This window comes from Macrobrachium rosenbergii, chromosome 56 (assembly GCF_040412425.1).
Source record: "Macrobrachium rosenbergii isolate ZJJX-2024 chromosome 56, ASM4041242v1, whole genome shotgun sequence".
Taxonomy (NCBI): domain Eukaryota; kingdom Metazoa; phylum Arthropoda; class Malacostraca; order Decapoda; family Palaemonidae; genus Macrobrachium; species Macrobrachium rosenbergii.
The window spans coordinates 21069668-21097167 of NC_089796.1; the positions used below are offsets into that span (position 1 = coordinate 21069668).

At 36.4% G+C, this 27500-nt stretch overlaps 1 protein-coding gene across 7 annotated transcripts in view; it reads left to right on the forward strand.

Moving 5' to 3' along the window:
- Positions 1-27500, forward strand: part of Tpst (tyrosylprotein sulfotransferase) — a 329702-nt gene that overhangs the window by 250631 nt on the left and 51571 nt on the right. Inside the window, exon 2 of one of the 7 annotated variants that reach the window (XM_067100842.1) lies at positions 7449-7594. The exons of 4 other annotated variants lie outside the window; for them this stretch is intronic. Coding sequence is in view for 2 of the 3 variants with exons in the window: in XM_067100833.1 (XP_066956934.1) it covers positions 19367-19622 (256 nt within the window). In the remaining variant the exon portion in view is untranslated. Of the gene's footprint in view, positions 1-7448; positions 7595-12173; positions 12600-19351; positions 19623-27500 lie in introns of those variants that run through there. 2 more of the 7 variants (XM_067100838.1, XM_067100833.1) reach the window with 2 other exon arrangements.

Below are 27500 nucleotides of genomic sequence, written 5' to 3' on the forward strand. Positions count from 1 at the left end.
GAGTCAAGTTGAGAAAAAACTCGCTGAGTGTCTAAGCAGTTAGCTTGCTCCAGGTAATTCTTTTGTGCAATTGCGCTCAGGTTCCAACTTTTAGACTTGTGTACCCAGTGGATAACGCCTTGCTTTCCACCTGAGAGACCTTGATTCGACGTGAGTCAGAAAATATATATATATATATATATATATATATATATATATATATATATATATATATATATATATATATATATATATGTTATATGTTTGTGTGTGTGTAATGAATGTGCTAGCACTGTTTTGTGTACAGTACACTGCACAAAGTTAATAGTGTGTGTTAAGTGTGTACAAAGTCCGTATAATTGCTTAGACTTCTGAGTATTTCAAGTGGCTTTCCGAGAAAGTCCACATTAGAAGTTAAATGCTGTTCTCAAACTTTGTTTTCTTACCTCTTCCATTCTCTCACTCGGCGCCTTACGTTTTCATCAGAGAGAGAGAGAGAGAGAGAGAGAGAGAGAGAGAGAGAGAGAGAGATCCATTCTGTTTATTGGATCGAGGAAGAAAATGGCGGATTCCCCAAGATTTGGTTTTCAAGCTCTGCCAGAGGTTTGGTTACATGGCGTTATCCTTTCGCAAAGTAATGTGACACGAGATCACAAGGCGGCCAGCCACAGATGGTGGCATAAATTCCTACGACTGCTATTATACTATTACTACTACTACTAATAGTAATAATAATTATAATATTTAAAAAAAGTAAGTTTAATTCCGCAGCCATAGGTATATTTAGAATTTGTGAGATGCAAGGGAGGGAAAAAAATCGAGTATCCATGTCGTTTTTATCTAATCACGTAGAAGAGCCTTATCAAGGTTGACCCTCATAAAAAGATGTTAATTTAGGCTAGAAATAGATACAGTGTATATACGTTGGTCTCTCTCTCTCTCTCTCTCTCTCTCTCTCTCTCTCTTATATGTATATATTTTCATTCATTCTAAATTTATATTTTCATTCATTCTGCCTACGTCTATACATGTACTCACATTAAAAAGGCCAAAAAAGGTTAAAACTCACGTCTATGAATAACACTTGGCTATGAACCCATATTGAATCAAACCTTATAAGAGCCCTTCCCTTATCTGCTGTCAATGATAGTAATGTCTATTGTTTTTTTAAAGTCATATTCTTTATGTTTTGAATATTTTATATGATAAATGGGTTAAGTTTATAAGCATTGTCTTCTCTCTCTCTCTCTCTCTCTCTCTCTCTCTCTCATAAACATATACATATATACATATACACAGTTTATATATATATGTATTTTATATATATATATATATATATATATATATATATATATATATATATATATATATATATATATATATATATAGTGTGTGTACTGAGAGAGAGAGAGAGATATAGAGAGAGAGAGAGAGAGAGAGAGAGAGAGAGAGAGAGATCCTCTTCAAACGTTTACAAAGTTCTCTCTCTATTTACATACGAAAAGGCAGAGCTAATATTTGTCTATGTGAAGAGCACTCGGCTCCGTACGTACTGACCCATATTTAAAATCAAGATCAGCTGGAAGGGGTCGGGTGGGTCCCCTGGGCTACATCCCATCTCTAGGGCCACGGGGACCCCGTAATAACCTCAGGCCCCCCCTCCCCCTTCACCCATTCACGTACGAGTGCTCAGTATCATCCACGGCGGCCAACGTCACCCGTTTTGTGTGTGTGGGTTTCCTCATCATCCATGCCGCTTCTGCAAAGGATTGCCTAAAGCTTGATCATTATAGCAGGGGTAGTCTCTCTCTCTCTCTCTCTCTCTCTCTCTCTCTCTCTCTCTCTCTCTCTCTCTCTTTTACATACACTCCTATACAAGTAAACTTTAAGCATGCCATATATGTATGAGTGCTTTTTTATGTTACTTTTAGTCTCTGTTACTCGTTGTGACACATATCAGCATTGCACATTCATTATTCTGTTAAATTATTTGGAAATTGTATATGTATATATATGTATATACATATTAGTATATATGTGTTTGTGTGTGTGTGTGTACGTTTAAGCTCGATAATGTACACGTACGTAAAGAAATCCTTAATAATGAAGCCCTTCAAATCTGTTTATGTTTTGTATGTAAATAAAATTGTTGATACAATTCCATTAGAAATTGGATCGACCCTTCCCCTCTTCCAACAGGTACTGTTTTCTCCTAAGGTCTCTGGTAAAGGTCACAAGCCCAGGAAGAGCTAGGCGAGATGACACGATCGTTGTGACCTGACCTGGCTCGAAAATGCCAAGGCCGTGTGACGCTTTCCACGGGGCGGAAGTGGAGAGAGCGAAAGCGAAATTCACCTTTACTCTGTAACTTTACATTTGTATATAAGTATATATATATATTTGTGTATATATATAATATATGATATATATATATATATATATATATATATATATATATATATATATATATATATATATATATATATATTAATTATATATGTACACATACATACATGTATGTATGTATATATACATTTATAATATATGTATGTATATACATGTATATATCTATATGTGTGTGTGTGTATTTAAATAAATTAATTAGCATACTAGTATCCCTGTATTAAATAGGTGTAAAAGTAGAGAGATAGAGCAATGAATAGGGGTGGCCTTTATAGCCATTCTATTACACTGCAAGTTGTTTACACCTGGCCCGAGTATCAACTATCCCTTCATTGAACAAACCTTTTGATGGTGTCATATACGTGGTTTACAAGAGCGCAAGAGGACCAGCAGAGACCGATAACTGTTTGTCAATCGGACGAAATTGATTTTTACCGCCGCTTTGAGTCTACCGTTACGGGACGGCAATGCCTTTTTATTAAATCTGTGTGCGTGTGTGCGTAGGACGTTATCTTTGCAGAGTGTTAGGTAGCTTTTGGTGTTTATGTGTATGCAGTGAGATATGTGCATTCGGGGATTATATATATATATATATATATATATATATATATATATATATATATATATATATATATATATATATATATACTTATTTAGAGACAGTGTGTTTACTCCTTTCCTTCTAAGTTGGGGGTGTCTCCAGGTAATGTTATTCTTCAGATTATCAACTAGTTTTTTTGGGATGGTTGCTATCTCCATACCCATTTTTACCTCCAATTGCGACTCTACAGTGGCTTTCAAGGACATTCTAGGCTGTGACAGATCATGACTATGTCACTCCTGCCCCGATATGGGCCAGTACATTTTAGGCATGATCTTATTTATAGTACGTATAGTACAAGTTGTATTATTACTGGACAATAACGTCTCTCTCTCTCTCTCTCTCTCTCTCTCTCTCTCTCTCTCTCTCTCTCTCTCTTTTTTTACACACACACACACACACACACACACACACACACACACACACACACACACACACAGGATCCATTGACTTATATGAATGAGGAAATGCAAGGGTTATATTTAAAGCATAACCGTGTAGATTTTCTTCTTTAAAATTTTTCTCCCCTTTATTGAATGGATAGTAGTAGTTATTTCTGACTGCTGTAATAGCTTGCTCTCCTTTATTTTGTTATTCAAATTATATTAACACTATCTTGCATTCTTAGAATGTCATTGACCGGTGCAATTCGAGTCTGAAGGTTCCGTGACCTTCAGCACAACAGCGATTTGTCCCGAGAGCGTGAATAACTTTCACGGCACGATCTGAAAGCAATCATCTCATGCCAAGGGTTCTCTTGAATTGTGAATGAAGATGACGTGAGGCTGTGAATGGTATTGTTATCCGTAATGTGTTGGTGAGGCAGATTGCTCCCAGTCTCTCCGAAGCGCCGGCTGCCGCCAGCTAGCTGATAATGTGTTGTGGAAGAGTGAAGTGGTCGGCCCTTTGCAGTGATGCCAACTCGGCGAAAATTGTTCTAGAATGTAGCGTAAACGGAATTCATGCCGTTACCTCACAGCCGGAAAAATTATGGGCTTTTTCGTTATTTCTCGTTTTCTCCTAAGAATTTCTCTCGACAAAGTTTTTGGTAATTTACAGTAATTATGTATACTTCTCGGCTTCTCGCATGCTATGTTCGGAGGAAGGAAGTGTCCGAAATATGCCGTATGTCCAGCGCGTCAGACTTGTCATGACGTATTATTGTGGTGGATGTTGCCGTGGGGCTTGGGGGAGTAGTAATGTAATAACGTAGTAAAGAAATGAAATGTTGCGGCGATTGAAATATGTATGATTTAGATGGACATTGACGTGCATGGCGTCAGTCTCTCTCTCTCTCTCTCTCTCTCTCTCTCTCTCTCTCTCTCTCTCTCTCTCTCTCTCTCTCATGAACTTGTTAGAATAAGCCTGCACAATGGAAGACTGACACGAGTTCCGGTGGAGGAACGGTGTCTGTTATGCAGACCTTTTCACTGTATATTGTATGTATTTCTCTACGTTTTATATTTGCTCAGAGATATATTCTTTACTGCCTAAATGAACGGCTTACCCGACACCAAGTTAAATATTTTTTTTTTTTGCATTGTAGATGTACAGATTCACGTAAGGTTGATATATAACCATTAGTACAAATTTAAGATCAAAAGAAATTACGATTAATGTTCCAGATTAATTGAAAGTTAATTGTGATATGCCATATATATATATATATATATATATATATATATATATATATATATATATATATATATATATATATATATATATGACTTTTATCCACATCACCGTGATTCATATACAATCAATGCTTCTAACGTCCTTCAATATCCAATTCGCTCTACCTCGGAAATAATATATTTTCATATATATTTTACCGAAGGGGAATGTTTTAGTTGAACTTATTATCAGCTAAAAATTCCTTCAACATATATATAATATATTATTTCGAGGTAAGCAAAATATTAAAGGACGTTTGTAATTACTGAGATTATATATATATATATATATATATATATATATATATATATATATATATACACATATATATATACACAGTATACATACACACATACATATATGAACCTATCTAATGACGTTTTTGCTTACTATACGCACACATACTTATATATTTATACACATATATATGTACACAATTTTTACATTTTGTATATATAACTTTCACTATCAGGGGATGGCTTCCAAGAAAAATAAGGACAGTGATGTCTGCCACATTCACACTTGCACTGTTGATCAGTGAATGAACTCCCTGTAGACAAAAATTGCTTCTCTTAAAATTAATTCGCGTAACTATCTGCTTCATACGCCTTCACGGAAGGCTCACCAACAGCGTGTCGAACTCACCTACACATACTGCATTGTTCATCTCTCGCACGGTGTCTTACGCTTCCTGTATATTGTGTGATGTATTTATAACTAGTTTTCCTTATCTTGCTTTTTATATTAATTTTTTCACTGTGAATAATAATAATAATAATAATAATAATAATAATAATAATAATAATAATAATAATAATAATAATAATAATTTCTAAAGCTTACGGGACTTGAGACCCGTCCTTCTAATTTTCGTGGAGATGTTCTTTTACACTTCAAGTGTTGGCTAATTTTTTCCAAGAAGGTCGTGGTTCCCTTAATAAGAAATCAATGACCCTGGGATGTGGTTTGTATTTGTTTATCTGTTTATCGAGCGTTACGTGCGCACCTCGTGCCAATGCTTGTGTGGTTAGTATTTTGTATTCGGTGTCGAGCTGCTGTTTGCTGTCATTTTAGTTTGTATTTGATTCTTACTTATTTATTCATTTCAGAATTATCTTCGTGTACGTAAGTGTGCTGTAATATGCAGCTCTGTTGTTTATTTATTTATTTATTTATTTATTTATTTAGTTTTCTCTCTTACTTTGCAATAGTTTATTATCTCTGTTTCTCGCTGTTTTGACACGTGGCATTTTTTTTTCCAGCGGAAGCTTGTTCAGGAAGTCACGTACGAGGTTCCCTACTGTTGTTAGGTTTTACTGTTCTGTATTCACATTGTCGTGATAAGGATGGTAGCGAGTAGAAAAAAACTTATCGCATGATTTTTCTTAAACGTTCAATTCGAAAAAAAGCCTTTCACGTTTAATATTGGAATCCTTTGTTTCCCCTTTGTTTGCCCAAGATCCAGTGAAGTCATGACTAAGAACTTAATGTGATATACATTGCTTTGCAAGTGTGTGACTTACATGTGGCCCAGTTGACTGTACTTACTCAGTTTATCCTCTTAAGTCTTTGACAGAAGGACACGTCATTTCAATTATCCTGATTGTTCGCTGCTTCCTAAAGCGATGTCTGTAGTGGCTCGTCGGAAATGTGAATGTGCAGGTGGTGTCCAACAGGTGTTCGGCAGGTTGCGTCACCTGTAATTTGTATGTCTCTTTTTACCTAGAAGGGTCAGATAATCGTTCGTGGGTGAGTGAGAGTTAATGAGTAGGGGTTTAGAAGTGTCAAGTATTTTGGCTTAGGTCAAGACGCTACTCGCCCGTCTGTTGAGCGGCTTCATTCACACGGAGAGCCGTCCCAGGGATTTCGCTCTCCGGACGAGACAAGTTGTCATTTAAATTTTGGTATACGTTGTAAAGACGCTCTCATTCCAACGCTACCACTACTAACATCTTGTGTGTATCAGTGAAAAGGAGGAAAAAGTCATCAGCTCGTAACACATGCCTAGCGTAATAACTAATATACTACGTCTTTTTCCTATAACAAGTTATAGTTTAAAATAGTGGATATAGTATTACCCTGAAGAAAGCGCGCTAACATCGAGGCACTTCGTCTACTTCCAAGCTCCAGCTTATTTTGTATGCGGACATTCGCTTGCTTATTTATGCCGGGACGCTACGCTAGCCCGTGCTTGGGCGAAATCTGGCAGTAAGGTAAAGTTATAGTTATCTGTCAGATGGATTCAGCCCTTTATTGTCGGATGAAATTGCGATATATAGTTGTGCCATCGAATTATAATCACGAAAAGATTTTATATATGTTTAATTATTTTATTTATGCTTATGGTAATTTAACACACGGTTTGAGTTGTTTTTCCTAGTAAGGGAAACAACATAGACATCGTTGTTGACCCGACCTCTTCTCTCTTCTGTATTGTATTTCTTGAAAAGTTATTATTATTATTATTATTATTATTATTATTATTATTATTATTAGTATTATTATTATTATTATTATTATTATTATTAACGTCACCCATGCTTACAAAACTGGAGCTGTTAGAGATTGTCGGATAAATATGTAATAGCAAAATGAATAACAATGAGTCGCCTCTTCCCACACAGTATACTCCGCAGAAATGAGTGATCTTTGAATTCCACCAGCTAGTCATTGTTTCATTTATATGAGTGGAGTTTTTTCTTGGAGGCTCTTTTGACGCAAAGTAATTGGAGGGGCAGGTCTGTACTTGTTGAGGGGTTAAGTACCACTTCTCTTGTCCTTACTGTTTTAGGTTTGAGGCCAGATGAGAACATTTGCTTGTCCGTTCCGGTACTGGGAATACTTCAGACTAGACATCTCTGTGATGGAAGCTGCTGACCATACGTTCTTCGCTCCCGTAGAGGAGTAGTGCCGTCAGTGCACCTCACACGGTTCGCTGTAGGTATTACTTTATGTTCTTTGCAGCCTTCCTTCGGGCCCTAGCTGCAACCTCTTTCATTCCTTTTACTGTACCTCCGTTCATATTGTCTTTTTTTTTCATCTTTCCACCATCTCCAAATAATTGTTGCATTGTGCAACTGCGAGGTTTTTCTCTTGTCACACCTTTAAAACTTGCTCGCTCTCAGTTTCCCATTTAGCGCTGAATGTCCTCATAGGTCCCAGTGCTTGACGTTTGGCGTAAGTTTTCATTCCTTTCCTTTATATTCCATATGGTCTTCGCCACTTTTACCCACCTCAGTATACTAAGCACTAGATGCATAATTCACTGCTCAGATCAGCGGAGTTACAATCGATATTTCAAGGACGAGACTTGAAGTTGGTGCTGTCCCCTCCAGGATCGAGATGCCGCAGTGTAAAGTAAATTGGGTTTGTAGATTATTTTACACGAAGTGACATTGGTAATGTTTGATAATTTGCATGGTGCATTTGGAGTTATTCCCTTCAATATTCCTTCGTGTGTTCTTACCAGTATGTTAGATTAGACGATGTTAGCCTTGGGCTTTGACGTCACTGCATTAATGTGCAGTGTTACGTTGACTTGGATGTCGTGTTGCGTGATGTGCTCCTTATTAGGGGAATCTTGCCCTTATTATTTCTAGACTCGGCTTAATTGCCTGTGTTCGTCTCTTCACCAGTGTAAAATGTAAAATAATTTTGTATTTTTGTACTTATTGGAAACCAGTCGTTGTACTGAATGTTGTGACGCCAGTTTTAGCAATCGTAATCAATCAATCAATCGTTTGACTGATGGTCCTCAGAACAGAAAAGTTTAGGAACATCCGGTGTGGTCACTGTGCCGCTGACTCATAATTCCTTCGTTAATTATTGAGTGAAAGGCATCGGCTAGCAACCTCATCCCAAAAAATCCTCTGCCAAAAATGTGTGCGATTATCATAAAAAACAACCCAAATGTAGGATATAAATCTCACAGTATCGATGTCCTGTTAATGTCATACATTAATTTTTTTTTTTTATTAACATTATCGGTCATGTAGAAAGAGAAAGTGATCCAGACCTCATTTGCATGTTATGATACCTGTATATGGTGATGGGCTCGTTGATTACATGTCATAGGGAGCGTCCTTAGCGTTGACATTTTGTTTAGTTTTTTCTACCTTTGTATTTTCCGATCATTCGTGTGTAGGTTTTTCGAACATATGCTCGTAGGTTGGTACAGGATTACCAGTTATATGCGTGTGTGCATTAAATGTTTTTGTATTAATCAATATTTCGTGTAATATTAATATATAAATATATATATACACTATATATATATATATATATATATATATATATATATATATAAAGATTATTTTGTCGTTAAATATCTAATGATAGACTGAGAACATTAACCCCAAAATAATTAATGGTGAATCATCAGTAATTTTAAATGATATGTGCGCGTGCATTTACGTTATTGGGTGCGTGGTTTATGTATATTTGTGTGTGTGTGTGTGTGTGTGTGTCATTCGCATTCCCCCTTCGTGAGTTAAGTCGTCGAGTACGAGAGTGGCACTTGAAGAGCGTTTAGTAAACAGACCAGAAGCCTTTTATGAACTCTAACTGAGGTTTTGTCCCAGATGGCACGTATTCCGAAAATAACTCTCTCTCTCTTTCGCGAATGGAGGCAAGCGGCAGGTCCCCCCCCCCCTCTTTTTTTATGTTTGCCTATTTTTCTCTCCCTATTGTCTTATCTCTTTTATTCGTTTTTGTTTCGACGCCGAAGAGTCTTTTTTTCCGTATATATATATTGTGTGTTTCCTGTTCGCTTTTGGGGTTTTCACTTTTTCCTTTACCTTTTGTGATGTTTTCTTTACATTGCCGTTTCCCCTCGTTTATGGTATGGTTTCCCATTTTATTTTTATTTTTCTCGTGTTTTTCTGCACCCTGTTTCCGTTTTCATAATTAATTAGCGTTTCTATTCTGCTGCATTTTTGTGCTTGTTGCCTCGTTGCTTGAACTCTTTCTTTTATTTTCGCATAGACGAGGGTACATTTTTTTTTATTCTTGTCCCCAATTTTTTTTTTCCATTCGTGTTGTACCATCATTTTAGCTTGAGTGTTACAGGATCGTCTCTCTCTATTTTGTTCACAATAAGGCTCCAAAAGTCCATAGAGTGAGCGAGTGACCAAGCCTTCTCGTTTGTAATATTTATTTGTCACAGGTGACTGCACCTATCTGTCCTTTTTATCCATACTCAAGTTTCGTCCTCATTGTTTCCTCGTCCGATTGTGCATTACAGATTAATTCCAACAGATATGAACAGAAAGATTGGCCCTTGCAAAATCAAGCCGTGCACGCCCTGTCCGGAATAAAAGAAGCCGCTCGAATTTTAGGACCAAAGTCGGGGACTTTTCGGAGGAAACCAGACGCGACGTCGAGCATTTTAAAACTCTTAGCGGCCCAGACAAAGCCTCCGAGCGGTTTGTTTTTCGTCATGTCACGATAGACGGACAAATTGCACTCTGTTTTGTCATGCAGGCGTGTTGTATCATATTTGTTGCTTTGTTGGTATATGGCATGTCACACACCAAGCGTTGCATATTGTGTGTGTTTATGAGTTTGTATGGACAGTTCGGAGTGTATACTCAGGAAGAAAAATGGCTTCATAGGGTAAAGAAAGTAGTTTCCTTGTCGTAATCTCATCGTGTACTGTATGTGTTCGTATTTGCAGTTAATATAAACTTTTATACGTATACTTATATAGTGGTGAGATGTTCTTTTATTGTATGTATGTATGTATACGTGTATGTATTTGTGTAAATATGACAGAAGTACTTTTTAAGGAAAGATCGGTGGAGGTTTAGAGAGCAGAGGGGGGTGTGCAGATCAAGTGTTTGTTAGGATTCATTTATATGAGAAATTTGAAAATAAAGGGAAAACGTTGTATTTTGCATGTATGGACCTAGAAAAAGCTCATGATAGAGATGACTGGGAGGCAGTGTAGTGTTGAGGATGTATGGTATAGAAGAAAAGTGGCCGAGAACGTTTAAAAGTTTAATCACGTCTGTGAAGCATGTTGCATATGTAGGAGGGAGAGGGACTGGTCTAGTGTAAACTCCGGATCGAGACGAGGGTGTTTCGTTTCCATGGCCGTTGAATATCTTTATGGAAAGAGTGATGTGGGAAGCCAGGGAAGGGACAGTGGATGTAGGTGGAAAGTTGTGGGACAGGGAAATGTGTCGTGAATAGTGTAGAACGGTTGCTGTCTGCAGATATGTTACAGTGCTCATTTGGGATGACGAAGAGAAATCACAGAAATTGTAAAATGAACTTGTAAGTGTTTGCAAGAGGAGAAAGTTGGAGCGAATGTTAGCAAGAGCGAGGTCAAGGAGGTAATGAAAACTAAGATGAACAATGACTTTTCATGGATGGTGGAAGAATAGAAGCTGTTGGTTTCATTAATTATTTTCGGTGTAAATAGAAAGTGATAATGGCAGGATGGGAAGTCACAAAATAGGTGAAGCATTATACTTAGGAAGCCTCTTGAAGTGTCCGTTGAAATATGTGAACGGATTCCTGAGCCAACTCTCCTTTTTGAAGTGAAATGCAGATGTTAAGTGGGAACGAAAGAAAAAAATATGAAGCTGTTGAGCTAAACTGTTTCTGTAGCATTTGCTATGTAAGAAGAATTTATTAGCTAGAAACCGGGGTACGTACAAATGATAAAAAGGCTAACGGGGGTCAAAAAATAGGTCAAGATATTTTGAGATGGTTCGGTCATGTGGAGAGATTGATTAATGTAAGTTGGTGATTGAGCTCCTGACACGGTCATGTGTAGGTGCATGAAGCCGCTAAAATCGCTCAAGTTTTACTGCATGTTTGTTTTCGATTCAGCAAATGAAAAGTATGAATGTTGTAGTGACCGTTCTGTTGTTGTTTTTTCCTCTGGAGCAACCTCTATTAGGGAAGCGTCTTTTTTATATATGTATATATATATATATATATATATATATATATATATATATATATATTTATATATATATATATATATATATATATATATATATATATATATATATATATATAATATGTGTGTGTGTGTGTGTGTGTGTGTGTGTATTGGGGTGTAATTGTGTATTACTTGAATAACAAAATAACATGTACCAAGTTTGTTCGTTGTCGATGTTAAGTACACAAAAAGTATTTGTGTAGCAATAATCTAAGGGGAGATTTTAGGTTCTGATTTGTCCATCACTCAAGTTTGCTTACGATTGTCTCTTTGTAATTAACCTCGCACAATTCGAAGTTTTCCCCGTAGATCCTTTTCCGGGATAATCTCAATCCACTTTTCAAAGGCTTCTCTATTTTTCTCAATAGTATTTTTCTTATGATGGTAATATTATTAAGTTATCGGACTGCCATTCCTACGGCTTCCTATGAACTACACCGGGAACGCAAGATCGTGTTATTGCCGGGGATGAGGAAGGTGTTGGTAGAGGGAGGGAGAGTGACATGCGAAATGCCTGGTAATTATTCTCATTCCACTTAAGCAGCGGCGGCCGCCCGTCACTCGCTCCTCAGTAATCGCTCTGAAGTCATTTCGTCCAGGGTGTCTCATTAATCGTCAGGTGTCAGAGGCAAGTGTCTGCAGTCAGACACATTTCCATCATTAGTTGTCAGGATCAGATGTCAGTTTAGAGATCGAGGACAGTTTTAAACATTTCCTGAAGTCAGGCGGTTCTGACGGTAGGTGTCTGAAGGAAGTTGGGAACCAGATAACGATACCGACGAAAAGAGTCTCAAATCAGTATCCGAAGTCATAACTAAACAGGAAGGGAAGAAGAGCAAGAGGAGGGAATCCGGAACTCATTCACATCACTTGTAAGAAAAACAGGCACTTGATGGCAAAAGAAGAACTTGTGTTGTAAAACCAGTAGTGAAATTTCCTTATACTCGACCAACGACCACGAGTTCAAAATGATGTACCGGTACCAGTATTGTACGTTTCATTGCTTTCGTTTGTTTTCACAGTCTCATTGCCTTGTATTCTTTTATTTTTATGTAAGTGTTTTCACGACTGTTTGATGTCTCAGGAGTTGAAGTTGGATAATTGAGTAGAATTTATATTTTTTTTAATATTTCAGGAACTTTTATATAACGTTTCTTTTTCTTTCAGTTATTTTTAGATATATGAGTTAATATTTATATCAATTAGTTTTTCTTATTTATGAGTTAATGTTTATATCCATTGGTTGCGGTTTTGATTGTCAATTGCTGTCTATTTCGTCTTTTGATTGTGTCATTCATTCTGCTTATATTATATAGGCCTAGACTATATTGTTTATGTATACAGTTAGCGCGCTTTGTGTTGATTACACTTTACATTTTATTTATGTTTATGTACAGTTAGTTATTATAGACACACACACACTATATTTATATATACAGTGTATATATATATATATATATATATATATATATATATATATATATATACTCATATATATATATATATATATATATAATATATATATATGTATGTGTGTGTGTGGCCTGTGTGTGTGTGTGTGTGTGTAAATATCAGCAACTAGGCATTTTACTCGAATATTTATGTATTAACTGCAAGGATGAAGCCCTTTTAGAGAAAACAACCACAGCTTTATGTGCTTGCTCAGATTGCTCGTTAGCAGCTCGTCGGAACCACCACCTTCAAAAAACTGCTCCACGCACCTCTGTCTTGCAGGCACTATTTCCAGAGTTATTTGTGTCCTCTTCCTATACTTCTGTAGCATGTTTATGTATAGAAATGAAATACCGCATCTCTCTCTCTCTTTCTCTCTCTCTCTCTCTCTCTCTCAAGGCCGTCCATTTCTAAAAATAAAAAAGTAAGAAGATGAAGAGAGGTTCTGGTAATGGAAACTGGCATTTACGCATTTGATCCTTTATTCTGCTACGATTCCGAAAAATGCTTCTGCCTCAAATAAACGTTTTTGAACCCGAGACTGCCGTAGATAACAGACAGGGGAGAAGTAATGACACTTGAGAAAGACAGGGGTAGACTTTATTTCCAGAGAGTGCTTCTGAAGGAAATATTATAAGAACGCAGGATGGAGGCTGGGGGATGTTTATTTATGTTTTTGTGTGTTATATTAGCGTGTGTATGTGTGTTTTGTAAGATGTGCCCTTTTATACAATCAGCTGTTGTGTGCGTGTATTTGTGTATCGTACAACAATCTCTACACGAATTTACATCTGATATGAAACATTTGTTACACTCTCAGTCTTATGTGTGTTTGCGTATTCATGCTTGTTAACTTGTAGCATGGCACATTGTATATGCAATATATTTCTCGCATACTTTTGAGCAGAGGGAGCTAGAATAATGTGTATTTTTATTGTCATCCTTTATCTGTATGTAAATTTTCTGTTTTTTTTATTCCTGTGTTCCTGTTGTACTAGCGTTGTTGATTTTGTTTACATTTTTGTTGTGTAATGTATGCGCATGTCCTGTAGCCTATCTTGCCAGCGTTTTGAATCCCGTTGAATCACGCTCCGAGGAGCATAAAATAGCACAGTAACAAAAATCTACATTAATTCGAGTATCGTAATTTTGTCTCTTATAAAAAAAATATAAAAATATATCTAAAATGCACTAAAAAGTAAAAATTATTGTTTGAGACTCACCAGGATTTTCTTACAGTTAATCATGTCTACAAAAATAAAAGTGTGACGCCAAGCGGAAGGAAAAGCTACAAGAAAAGAAATTATTTTGTTTTATTTCTTGTTACATTTCCTTCCGTGTTTGGCGCCCACTTTTTTTATTTTTGTAGACATGATTAATTTTAAGAAAATCCTGGTGTGTATCAAAAACATTATATTTTACTTTTTAATGCTCTTTAATAAAAGCGTGTTTGAATTTTTTTTAATGTTTTATTTAATACTTTTTAGTTTTGACAGAAATTGTTACCGATTCATGATTATAGCTAAAAAAATTGAACGTTGGTATCCTATCGAGCCAAAGGAAGTGTGAAAAATCCGTAGAGTTATTCACGTAGTCTACCGAGTCAAAGAAGGTATGAAAAATCCTAAGAGTTTCATACAAATCCTGAGATACTGGGAGAGGTCACTTTAGGGTCACCAGAGGTGACCTACTGATCATGTAAGGTTGTATTGTCACCGGGATTGAGTAGCCATGCAAAATTTAAATTTTAGTCCATCGGACGAAGGGAACAGGTCGAAAATTGAGTTAAAGTTCAGACAGTCAGACTTCAAGTTAAATAAAAGCAGATAAAAAACAGACATCACCGTCAGGGGTTGATGTATTAATATTCTCACATCCTCAAAGAGGAAGTTTGTCTTTGTCTTTGTCATTATTATTATTATTATTATTATTATTATTATTATTATTATTAGGATGTCGTACAGCTGGAACTTCAAAAGTTGAAGCGAAGATGCAATACAGTGCTTCCCTAATACAATTCTCCTTGCTTTTAATAATTTAATTACATTTTTATCTATTTATGTATTAATTTCGTCATTTATTTTTTCTCTTTTAATATGTGATCTCTTCTGTATTTCCCTCCACCTTCTGTTACTTCTTTCTAATGAACACCCTATTGTTTGGGAGCTTGAATTTCAAATCAATAATGGCCCCCGTGCGATTGTTCCAAATGAGTAGGGCTCATCTTTTGAATAATAATAATAATAATAATAATAATAATAATAATAATAATAATAATAATAATAATTATAGTGTCCCCCTACCGGTGGTATAAAAAATAAAGTGGCTAGAGGATAAGTCCCCACCCAAGGAACGTTAGTAAAATATACACAACAACCAAATAAAGAAAGCCGCCATCTAATAAAAACTTGACTATTGATAACTCGTGATTCACGGGTCTCATCAAGTGCCCTATTTTCGGGCCTCATTAATTAATTTGGTAATTAAAGTGTTGATTTTACTTATGCTAACGTGATCTCTTTAAATCAGATGAATTAATTGATTTTTTTTATGGCAGAAAATGTCCCTATTTCTGGAAAGGGGGACGGTTAAGATGTGTCATCGTTTTTCGTTGTTCTTATGTTGTTTCGTTTCAAGAATTATTGTTAGAATGTTGATCGTCGTCACATTTTTATCCTTATTTGTTTCGTCATTTAATATTGTAATTATTACCATTTTTATTTTTTGTTATTGTTATTATTGTTAATGGAATGTCCAAGAGATGGTCATGTCACGATGTACCTGTCATTGCCCTAGAATAAGTTGAAAATATACTGGTGAAGTGTAATAATGATTATTGAATGAACTTTCAATACCTCATTGATTCGATAAATACAAACAATTTCACACAGGTTCATATTTAGGGTGTTTTTAATTCTTTCTCTCTCTCTCTCTCTCTCTCTCTCTCTCTCTCTCTCTCTCTCTCTCTCTCTCTCTCTCTCTCTCTCGTTGTTATAAAACCCTTGTTTCTCTTTGAAAATAATTTCCTTTCTTGGTCATTGAAATATTTTTCTATGCTTAAAAACTCTCTCTCTCTCTCTCTCTCTCTCTCTCTCTCTCTCTCTCTCGTTATAAAACCGTTGTTAGTGTGCTATTAAAGATCATATTCTTTCTTGTTATTGAAATATATACCTAAGCTTGAAATTCTCTCTCTCTCTCTCTCTCTCTCTCTCTCTCTCTCTCTCTCTCTCTCTCTCTCTCTCTCTTGTAACTGCCGACATATTCGGCGCTTTTCTGTCAGGCTAATTGTGATGAATAACACCGAGGTTGCTCACGCTTGCTTCGCTGTTGCGAACCTTTATTGCTTCAAACGGCCACTTTTATTTGGCCCTTTTGAAGTTTTTGTTTGATTTTGCTTTTATTGCCGGGGAAAGAAATATAAGATCGTTATCGTTTTATTGAATTTACCTTTGAAGTGTTGACGAACGCTCTCTCAAAAGTGAGCTCCCGGAGGTGGGGGGTCGGGGTAATGCCGTCAGTGCACTTCATATGGTGTACTGTAGGCATTACTTAGGGTTCTTTGCAGTATCCCTTCGGCCCCAGGCTGCAACCCCTTTCATATTCCTTTTACTGTACCTCCTTTTATATTGTCTTTCTTCCACCGTACTTTCCTCAACCCTCTCCTAACAATTGTTTCACATTGCATCTGCCAGGTATTCCTCCTGCCCTGCTACACCTTTCAGACCTTTTACTCTCAATTTCCGTTTCAGCGCTGAATAACATCATAGGTCCCAGTGTTTGGCCTTTGGCTTAAATTCTAAATTCTATCTGTCAATCCAAAGTGGGCACCTTGCTTGAGGTGGATAGCGCTTGGTCCATGTTGGTTAGGTCCATGGATCGCTCCTGGCCTGCCTTCCACCGGTCCACCCAGAGTTTAATGACACCACCCCTCTCACTGAATGCATTTGGGCTTGTGGTGGTAATTGATGGAGATGATGAAACAAATTAACCAGGATATTTAAAAATCCAATGGCTGGATATATCCGGTAATAGGACACGTGTGTTGAAGGCACACGATTACAAACCATTCGTACGAACATGTGTGCAAAAGAATTTATCGCATGTAGATTACAGTAGGTATGTAAAGTATTTATGTATGTGTATATATATATATATATATATATATATATATATATATATATATATATATATTATATATATATATATATATATATATATATATATATATATATATATATAATGTACATGTATATATACATACATTATATATATATATATATATATATATATATATATATACACACATATACATACACATACACATACATACACTTACATACATACTGTATAACAAGCGATAAATTCCTTTAATTTATCGTGGTCGTACTGCGCACGTGATTTGTAATCGTGTGCTTCCCAACACATAACTCTCACCGGATATATCCAACCGTGTTTTAAATGCCCTGGTTAGTTTGTTTCATCATCTCCATCAATTATCTGTCTGCTTACTTTTCCAGTAAGTCATTTAGACCAATTAGGCCATTTTAATGACTCGCCACGCAGGTGTCCTCTTTTACGACACTTCTGGGGGTTCTGGCTCATGAAATCCGTTTCTTTATCTGTAATTTTCTTTTTATTTAATTTAATGGAGGGACTGACACAGCTGTGATGGCTCGATGGAATGTGCGAGATTTAATTCAAGATTAGAGGGTTCGGGAATTATGAATGGTGGTTTTGAAATAAAACGAGATTGCGGTCACTGCATATTCACCGTCTGTTGAATGAAGGTTCTCCCGTGTCCGGTCACTTCCTTAGCTTAAAAAAATTTGTTCCAATAGGAAGTTGATCCCTCTCATACATATTTGCAATCAATCTCTTCTCTCCTTTGGTTTAATACAGTACTTTTGCTACATCTCAACCCAAAACCCTTGCATCTCTGTATTTTAATATGAACACAAACACAGACACGTATGTATAGTCATACACATGTATATATATATATATATATATATATATATATATATATATATATATATATATATATATATATATATATAATGTGTATTATTGTAATTGTAATAGCCTAACCACAATGCCCTCTTAAAATGACAATTATTATATATATATATATATAATATATATATATATATATATATATATATATATATATATATATATTTACTTATTTATATATATACATATATATAACATATATATATATATATACACACATATATACATATATATATATGTATATATATATATATATATATATATATATATATATATATATATATATATATAACTTACAAAGTATATATGTATATATACATATATATATACATGTATATATGCAGTATATATATACATATATATGTATATATATATACACACATACTTCTTCCACTCGTTTTGTAAAAGCAGAGCGTAGAAATACGAGAAAGGCGCCTGTATCGAGATAACACTGAATAAAAGAATATCTGCCACATGTGCACTCCTGCATCCTGAAGCGTTTAGATTATTCATGCCGTCTCACGTAGGAAGAAAGGTCGGATCGGACGAAGCCAATAGTAAGGTATCAGGTGATTCATTAGGGACCCCTACAGTGTAGCGTCTTCCATCAGGATTCGCGATGCATCCATATAGATATGGATGTTGTGTGTAGGGAATATTGATGGTAACTCGAAAGTCTTTATAGCCTTAAACCTTAAGGTTAGCGATTCGTGAATGTTTGTAGATCCTAGCTTCTCATGTTGGAAGTTGTTTTACATGCGAATTCAAATTGAGGGGTTGATTGGATACCCCGCTAGGGTCTGGTGTACGTCTTGAGACATATGTGATCTGAAAATGCTTGTTCTCCCGATTGTTCTGCTTAGTTCTTCAGATTTCCTGCTTTTAAACGTGATCAAAATCCTGAAGGCATTCCATAAACCTGTTTTAAATTGGCATTTCAGTTTCACGCTCATTTTATTTGTAGGTATCTTGTTGTAGAGTACACATTACGAGCAGCTTCTCATTTCATAGAAAGTGTTAGTATTTTTGTCCGTCTGTTACTGCATTACTGTCATTTATTGGTATTTTTGTCCCTCTTTTACTGTAGTAATGTTATTACTCTTATCTAATTAATATAACGAAGGAGTTATCGGAAATAGTTTTGTGTGTGTAGGACGCATTTCTCTAAGGAAGTCATTCATCCTTACCATCTTGTGTGAGACCGAGAAAAGTATAGTTGTAAATCCAAGAACTTGCATCATTCTTATATGAGCCAACCCGACAATTAGGTTATATGTCGACAGATAAGAAGGATGACGAAACGTCATATCCTGCGGTGGCTCATGGTTCAGGCTTCACGTTCAAGAGTTCATGTAGCAGAAGAAGGCTCTGTTCCAACTCTAGAGGCTCTAGAGGACACGAGTGGTACTGTGAAGCCTAAATCTGGGTTAGTTATAAATATTGAGAATGGCCTGTTCATTTGGCGCGAGGAGAGAACTGTGCTTGTTCTACATCAAGATGAATTATTCCTCATTTCTGCTCACTCGTCGAAATTACGTCAAGAAGAAGGTACACATGTGATATCTGGGTTTCCGAGAACCATTTGGTTAGCTAATCGGAGTGGTAAAGACATCAGAGATAAACGTAAACTTGTATGCTAGCCTACATTAGTATTGGTTATGCATAGAATTAGTCATTTAGCATATGTTATTAATATTGGTTATGCATAGAATTAGTCAGTTAGCATATGTTATTAGTATTGGTTATGCACAGAATTACTCAGTGTTGTAAACCCTACTGATCAAAGTTGAAAGGCGATGGGGAGAATTTTTTGCTTTGATGTTATGAAGAGAATTGCTGATGTAATTCATCTACAGATGAAATAGCACTGCATAAATTTTCTCGTTATTAAGACGTCACTTTTTTTTTCCTCCATCCTTGACTAATTTCCGTCAGACTTGGTTGAGATGAAGGCATTAGACTAGTCTATTCCGTCGGTCCCTGTGAAAAAAATAGCAATATTGATTTATCGTAAATTTGGCTGGGAACCGTCAACTCATATTTTCACAGTTACGAATTCAATCGCTGGTAGAATCCCAGCCAGAAATTCCTACGCAGTTGTGAGTATTAGCGCAGCGGTACGCCAATCGGTGATTCATGATCTAACTGAAGCTTCAGAGGGTTACCCTATGATTCAGCCCTTTTGTAATAATGGTTCCAAGTGGCTCGGCAATAAGCGCACGTATTCCTGGAGAAGACGTCACTCACCGTCGTTTCCTCTCGGCTGTTTTCACGGAATGTTTTGCACGATGGGTTCTGTTTTTATTCATTTTTCTTGAAATTAATATTTTGCGTATGGGCGTTGCGCCCCCACCGCCCATCTTTGGAATGCGCAGTCAGACAAGTAAGCGCCGAAGTTGAGTGATGCAGCGTTCAGCTCACATTTGCTAAGTCCCTGGATTGTTCCCGGCTTACTGCCCGCCATTCCACCCAGCTGTTAATGGATACCAGAGCACGCGTGGGTTAAGAAAAAGGGAGTAAGGCTGGCAACCTCACCCCTTGCGACTTGCTGAGAAACCTTCTTGAAAGGGGAAAAGGCGTATGGGAAGAATGATATATATATATATATATATATATATATATATATATATATATATATATATAATATATATATATATATATATATATATATATATATATATACATATATATATTATATATATATATATACACACACACACACACATATATATACATATATATATATATATATATATATATATATATATATATATATATATAAAGATACAAACACACATTTACTTTAAATCATCATTCCACCAACATTGCTCTTTATTTAAGAATAATAATGTGTTGAATGTTTTATATTTATCAGATTGGAATGTAATTCATGAAGTTGTTTTGCATCGATCATGCATCGAAAAATTCAGTTTCTTCTAAGAACAACTGTAGAGATTCGGTAACAGCCTTTTCATAGTAGATGAGTAGATGTGCTGGTTTTCGTCCTCGTATTTTCAAATGAAACAATTTATTTCTAAAGCTATTCTCCGTTCTGTCATGGATTCAATCCCAACTTTTTAATGTGAATCTGAAACGAAATTATTTCTAAAAGTGATCCCAAAATGTATTTCAGATGCAAAGAAGTTATTTACGAGTATAGATCAACTGGAAATACACGAGTAGAGTCTACAGATTCTGTCAGTGTTGCAGCACATCAATACTCCTTTGGGATAATCCCGTGTATTATTACAAACAGAAACCTGGCAGGTACACGTCATGAATGTTAATGGAATTGCCCTCCTTTTATTGTTGTTGGTAGGGATCCCTTTATGTAATGTTTGTGTGTGTGTATATGTATATATATATATATATATATATATATATATATATATATACTCATATATATATATATGTGTGTGTGTGTGTGTGTGTGTGTGTGTGTGTGTGTGTAGTATTATATATCTATATATCTACTCTGTAATAAAAGCCAATTGGATCTTTCTTGTTTTGCTCTCCAAGGCTGGGGGCGGGGGTAGGTAGGGGTGGGGATTGTAGGGGAGACATGGCACAGCCACCCACCTCCTACCAAACCTGTTTGTCCACTTGAAGTTGGGGCAGGTTAGGTAAGAGGATCAGGAGGGTAGGGAGCAGGCACATCCACCCCCCCTCCTCATGCAAACCTGTTTGTCCGCCCCGGGTTTAGCGGGGTAGGGAGGGGATTGGGAGGGTACCGGGAGACATGACGTATCCACCCTCCTCATGCAAACCCTATAATCAGTTATTTAACGACGTTAGTTTCAGTGAGCCATTGTGTGTCGTGAATCATGAGTTTCTTTTTGAAATTTTGTTTCCCACAGAAAAATCAGATGCGGTGCGACAAAGGACACAGTTCATGACTGGCAGCCACGTTTAAACAGGGAGTCCTTTAACTGCCCTCCTGCCCCTCGCTGTCTCGCTAGAAATATATATGTGTATATATATATATGTATGTATGTGTTAATATATATATATATATATATATAATATATATATATATATATATATATATATTATATATATATATTTATATGTATATACTGTGTATATATATATGTGTGTGTGTGTATGTATATATACATTTGTTGAGATAAAGGCAGTAAAGGCTGAGGATCTTTAATTTGTAAGAAGGAAAGAATGATGGGTTAGGAGTGGGGAAATATTTTGCTTTGTTAACTCTCATTAACGTTTCCAGTTGTCGTACATGCAATCGTTGACGTCATCTTTATCGTCTTTAGGACGTCGTTGAACGAATGCAGGCTCTCTCTCTCTCTCTCTCTCTCTCTCTCTCTCTCTCTCTCTCTCTCTCTCTCTCTCTCTCTCTCCTTTAAGGTAAAGAATAAATTTTTGTTTCCTTTTTTGGGATTCCTCCTTACATCTTCCTCGATCTGAATATCGACTCATAGGTGGCTTGGTAAACTTTTGTATGTAGTGTTTATCATAATATATAGGAGGTCTGGTAATGAGGATTGTGAATTTATTTTTCATTCTTGCTAGTAAACGGTAGATCTGGTTGGACTTTCTGCTGTAATTTTAACTCCTTTTTATATATTTTATGTATTTTTATAGCATGCAGTTGGTCTGAGTTTGTGCAGCATCCACAGTATACATGTACACAACGTGAACTTGTAGAGTTGCATGCAAGAGCTTTGCCTGATTCTGTGGAGAACGTTGTTGTTCATTTTGAGAGAGAGAGAGAGAGAGAGAGAGAGAGAGAGAGAGAGAGAGAGAGAGAGAGAGAGAATCTTATATTTAAAAGGAAAAATATAAGAGGTCGCAATTTTACTCCACAAATAAAGCTCGGGTAATTGAATATTTCAATATTACATAAAAAGAACGACAACATTGAGAAGTCCTCATTCTTCTTCAAAAAGAAAAAAAGAACTCTCCAAGAGAAGTGAATGTTGAGAAGCCATCCGCTGGGGGAAAGGAAGACGTCTAGATGGAAAAGAATTGGCTAACGAGCGGAACATGAACTCTCGCATGCAAATAAAAGTCATTCTTTTTAGCAGAGTCTTGCACACGTGTCCTGCAGGAAATAATGCTTGAAGAAGCGAGGAGAGCTGGGTCTTAAGTCTTGGTTACGTGGGAAGGTGTTGAGATTCTGAGAAGTCGCTTCAGAGAGATCAGCGAGTAAGAGTTCTATATATTTGAAGAGTCAAGAATGATTAACGCCGCGGAAATCACAAGAATATAAACTCTAACAAGAAATTCAATCAGTGGAGGAAATTATAAGAAAACTGCTTGTGACAAGAGAATTCCAGTCAAAGAGACTAAAGAAACGAAATTTTGACACAGCAAGGTACAATTTGCTCTTAAAAGAGTAACCGTATATAAAAAAAAAGCCTTTAGCTGCATAAGACTTGCAAATGGAGTAGAGTGGGTTTTGTATCTGAGGCCATTGGGATACTGGGAAAGGGAAGACGAGAAAGAAATAATTTTGAAGGATTGATGTTTTCGAGAAATTAAACACAGAGAGACGCATTTGGAATTTCACCAAGGCCTATTGTCTCTCTTAGCGTTGGAAGCGAGGTTGATCATGAAACCAGCGGGAGAAATTAACCCAGGCTCAGGAATGGGAAACAAGCAAGATCATTCAGTAAGAGAAATTGAAGAGACTATCAGTAATTAAAAAGGATTCCTCAACGAAATTATATTAAGCAAGAGAACATGACTAATCAGGGAGTAGGTGTTATGAACAAATAAATAATTAAGGGAAAGTGATACCTGTTGGGCAAAGTGCTCGAAAACAAGGAAGATCAGATGCTGATTGGGATGAGAGAGGAAGTGTGTCATGGAAGAAGACGGCCAAATGAATAAGTAAAGAAACAATGAAGCATTTATTAAACTAAACAAGAAAATTATGACTGACGAGTATTACACTGAAACAGCTGAGTAAGTAACCGAGCCAGAACCAGGTACGAAAGTAAGAGGTGGTCAGCTGAACAAATAACAGAAATCAAGTGCAATGTTAAGGCAAACGGGTCGACGTCAAACAGCGAGAGAATTTGAGCGCAAGTGCTTTGCATTTCTGATGTCGTCATATTGTTGGTGTTGATTGTGCTTACAGTGTTAATGTGCTTATAGTGTTAGTGTCTTTGGTATTATTTTAGGTAATGTCGTTTTGCTGGTATAGTGGTTAGTGTTGCGTCTTCCCCGGGGCGATGAAGAACCACTGGCTCTGTATCATGATCAGTTACTGCTGCAGTGTGGGGTCTGCGGTGGGAGGTTGAAACCAACATTCTTTGGAAGCTTGAAATTCAAGTCAGTGGCCCCTGTGTGCTTGTTCCATATGAATAGGTTTCATCTAATGAAATAATTAATTAATAATAATAATAATAATAATAATAATAATAATAATAATAATAATAATAATAATAATAATAATTGCGTTAGTTATAATTCTCCCTTACTCTCCTAAGTAGTTGCTATTTCGGAACAGAGTCTGTAGACAGACCCACCTGTTGAAAGCAAGAGGTCGTGTTCAACTAAGGTATATGCGACGGGAGAGAAAGCTGTTATGACTCGCCAAAGCGCCTTGTCCATTTCTCGCTTTTTGTGGCATTATCGTTTGTGTTTGGTTTTCTTTTTTCTTTTGTTTTTGTTTTCCGTTAGTCTTGGCTTTTTGTTTTGTTTGTTCTGTCTTTTTGAATATTATATGGTGAGTCAGATCTGGGGAAACTTTCTTATTTGCACTTTCTGAATAATAATAATAATAATAATAATAATAATAATAATAATAATAATAATATTATAATAATAATAATAATAATACTAATAATAATCGTGTTATTGGGTCCTTTTCTATTTCATGTATATTTTTTCACTCATGTTGCTCCTAGACACACTTGTGTATACACGCACACACGCACACACACACATATACACGTGTGTGTGCATGAGCGCAAGTGCATATGTGCATGAGTGTGTGTGCGTGTGTGTCTTTGTGTATGCCAGTACCATCTAGAACTGAATGAATAAGCGAATGTAATGGAAAAAATAAACTAAGCGTCGAGCTTGATTGTCATATCTATATGTGTATATATGTGTGTATATATATATATATTTATATATATATATATATATATATATATATATATATATATATATATATATATATATATATATTTATATATATATATATATTTATTATATATATATATATATATATATATATATATATATATATATATATATAATTTACCGGTACCGTTTTATAGATATACTGACGGAAGTTTTTCTTAAACTGTGGGATGCGCTTTTCCTCTGTACTTTTTCATTGCATCGATACTGGCACATGGCAAATTGAAGTCAAGCAAAGAATCGGCAGCTTTAGACTTTAAAGATAGCTGGCATCTCGGTTGAAAAAAAAAATAGGTTTTTCCATTTTTTGGGCCCTGATTCAGTTCCTCTTTCCAGCGGTCCCTTTCCGCGGCGGTTCCTTTCCTCTATTCGCTTGTCTGTAACGGGAATGGGACCTGAAATGGGAATGGAAATGCATTGAAAATCGTGGCAGTGGACGCGACACCTTTTTTCCTTCTTCCTCGTGTGAATCTGCCTCGCTGGGTTTATTTCGGTCCGTTTGACCTTTATGGATTTGATGCGTCCATCCCACACCCCGAGAGAGAGAGAGAGAGAGAGAGAGAGAGAGAGAGAGAGAGAGAGAGAGAATTAAACTTGACAATATTATTACGTCGCTGATTAACACTTGAGGCCGTGGAAAGAAAGTGAGGGAATCAGAGTTAACGGGACAGTTGTTTTTATGACAACCAGAGCAAGATAAATCTTAGTCCTAACAGCGCCACCACGTCACTGAACTCATCATGAATACTTTATACAAGAGAGAAAGAGAGAATATTGCTCTTCTAACAGCGCTATTGGTAAGCCGTTCTCAGCCTTGATATTCAAACCACATTTGATTACACCTCGTAGTTACCAGCTTAGTTACCTCGTATCCGCGTTAGTGTTTGAAATGTGAAATTGGTGTCCGAACATTCTCGTGTAATTATTACAAGGCTTGTGCACGCAATCCTCTACAGAAAAGGTCCCCCTTTTCTCTATTGCAGCGGTGCTCTTTCACATTCCACCAGCTTTCTGTTCGGTAAACGAAAATCAAATATCCCCTTTAGGCTCCCACTTCACCCAGTAGGTAACCTATTTCAAAAGGTTTCAGCGTATTCATGCCTAAGCAGAGGCGTGTCAACAGGGTTTTTTTTTTTCGTTATTTTTACATTGCTGGCAGCTGTAACGTATTTCATATGGAAACAGTCTTGCGAGTTTGATTTATGTCGCTCACAGTACCCGTAGCTTTGGATGTTTTATCAGGATTTCTTCATTTCCTTGAATGGCCGTAATTGATTTGCTACTGTCTCGAAAACCCACGTCCTTTAGGGAATGGCAGAGGCTCTTTGGAAGACTGATGCTTGATTGATCAAATTATAACAGATTAAACCCCATTGTCTGAGCGTTGCGATCTATCCAAAAAGATCGCCACCTTCCAGTAATATTATTAATTAGTCTTCGAAATGCCCACTTGTGTAACCTAAGGGTATTTGATGAATATCCCGCCTAACTCCATCCCAGAATGCAGAAAATGCACAACTGTTACAACTAGACATTTTGGTTTCGTTCACTTACAACCGACAATAAATAATAAATACTGGAAAGAAATTCACAAAGACCTTTTGCCAGATCTTTAACACTTTCAGTTTATCCAGTCGTTAAATTTTCAAGTTATGATTTATTAAAGGAGATTAATATTTTTCTTAAGAACAAATCCTGCAATGCAGCCTCTTAAGAGTCAAGATTGTTATCCCAGTTGCCAGGTTAAACTATTTATTATGAATTTTAACGTTGTAAAACGAACCTTATTAAAGACCGTTTACTAACTTGGAAAACAAGCTGACATACGTAAAAAAAAAAGCAAACAAAGGGACGAAAATAAACGCACAAATATCAAGCGATGTAATGCGCTTACTAGCAGCTTGATGTATGATATAATGTATGAATTTGATGGGTTAGCAGTTACGCAGAGCCCTCTCTCTCTCTCTCTCTCTCTCTCTCTCTCTCTCTCTCTCTCTCTCTCTCTCTCTCATTGCAGAGTTTCAAGTCTTTCTTTCTCTAACATAGTTGGCCAGTCCTGTGTCCCCTTAATATCGTAAAGGTTCCAGTTTGTTGCTCTCTCTCTCTCTCTCTCTCTCTCTCTCTCTCTCTCTCTCTCTCTCTCTCTCACACACACACACACACACACACACACACACACACACACACACACACATACAGGCGACTGACCAGTCCTGTGTCACCTTAATTTCTTAAAGGTCCAGGTCTGTTGGGGAGAGGGAAGGAGGGCGTTTTGTTTGCAAGTGTAACGAGTTGTTTGCTCCAAGT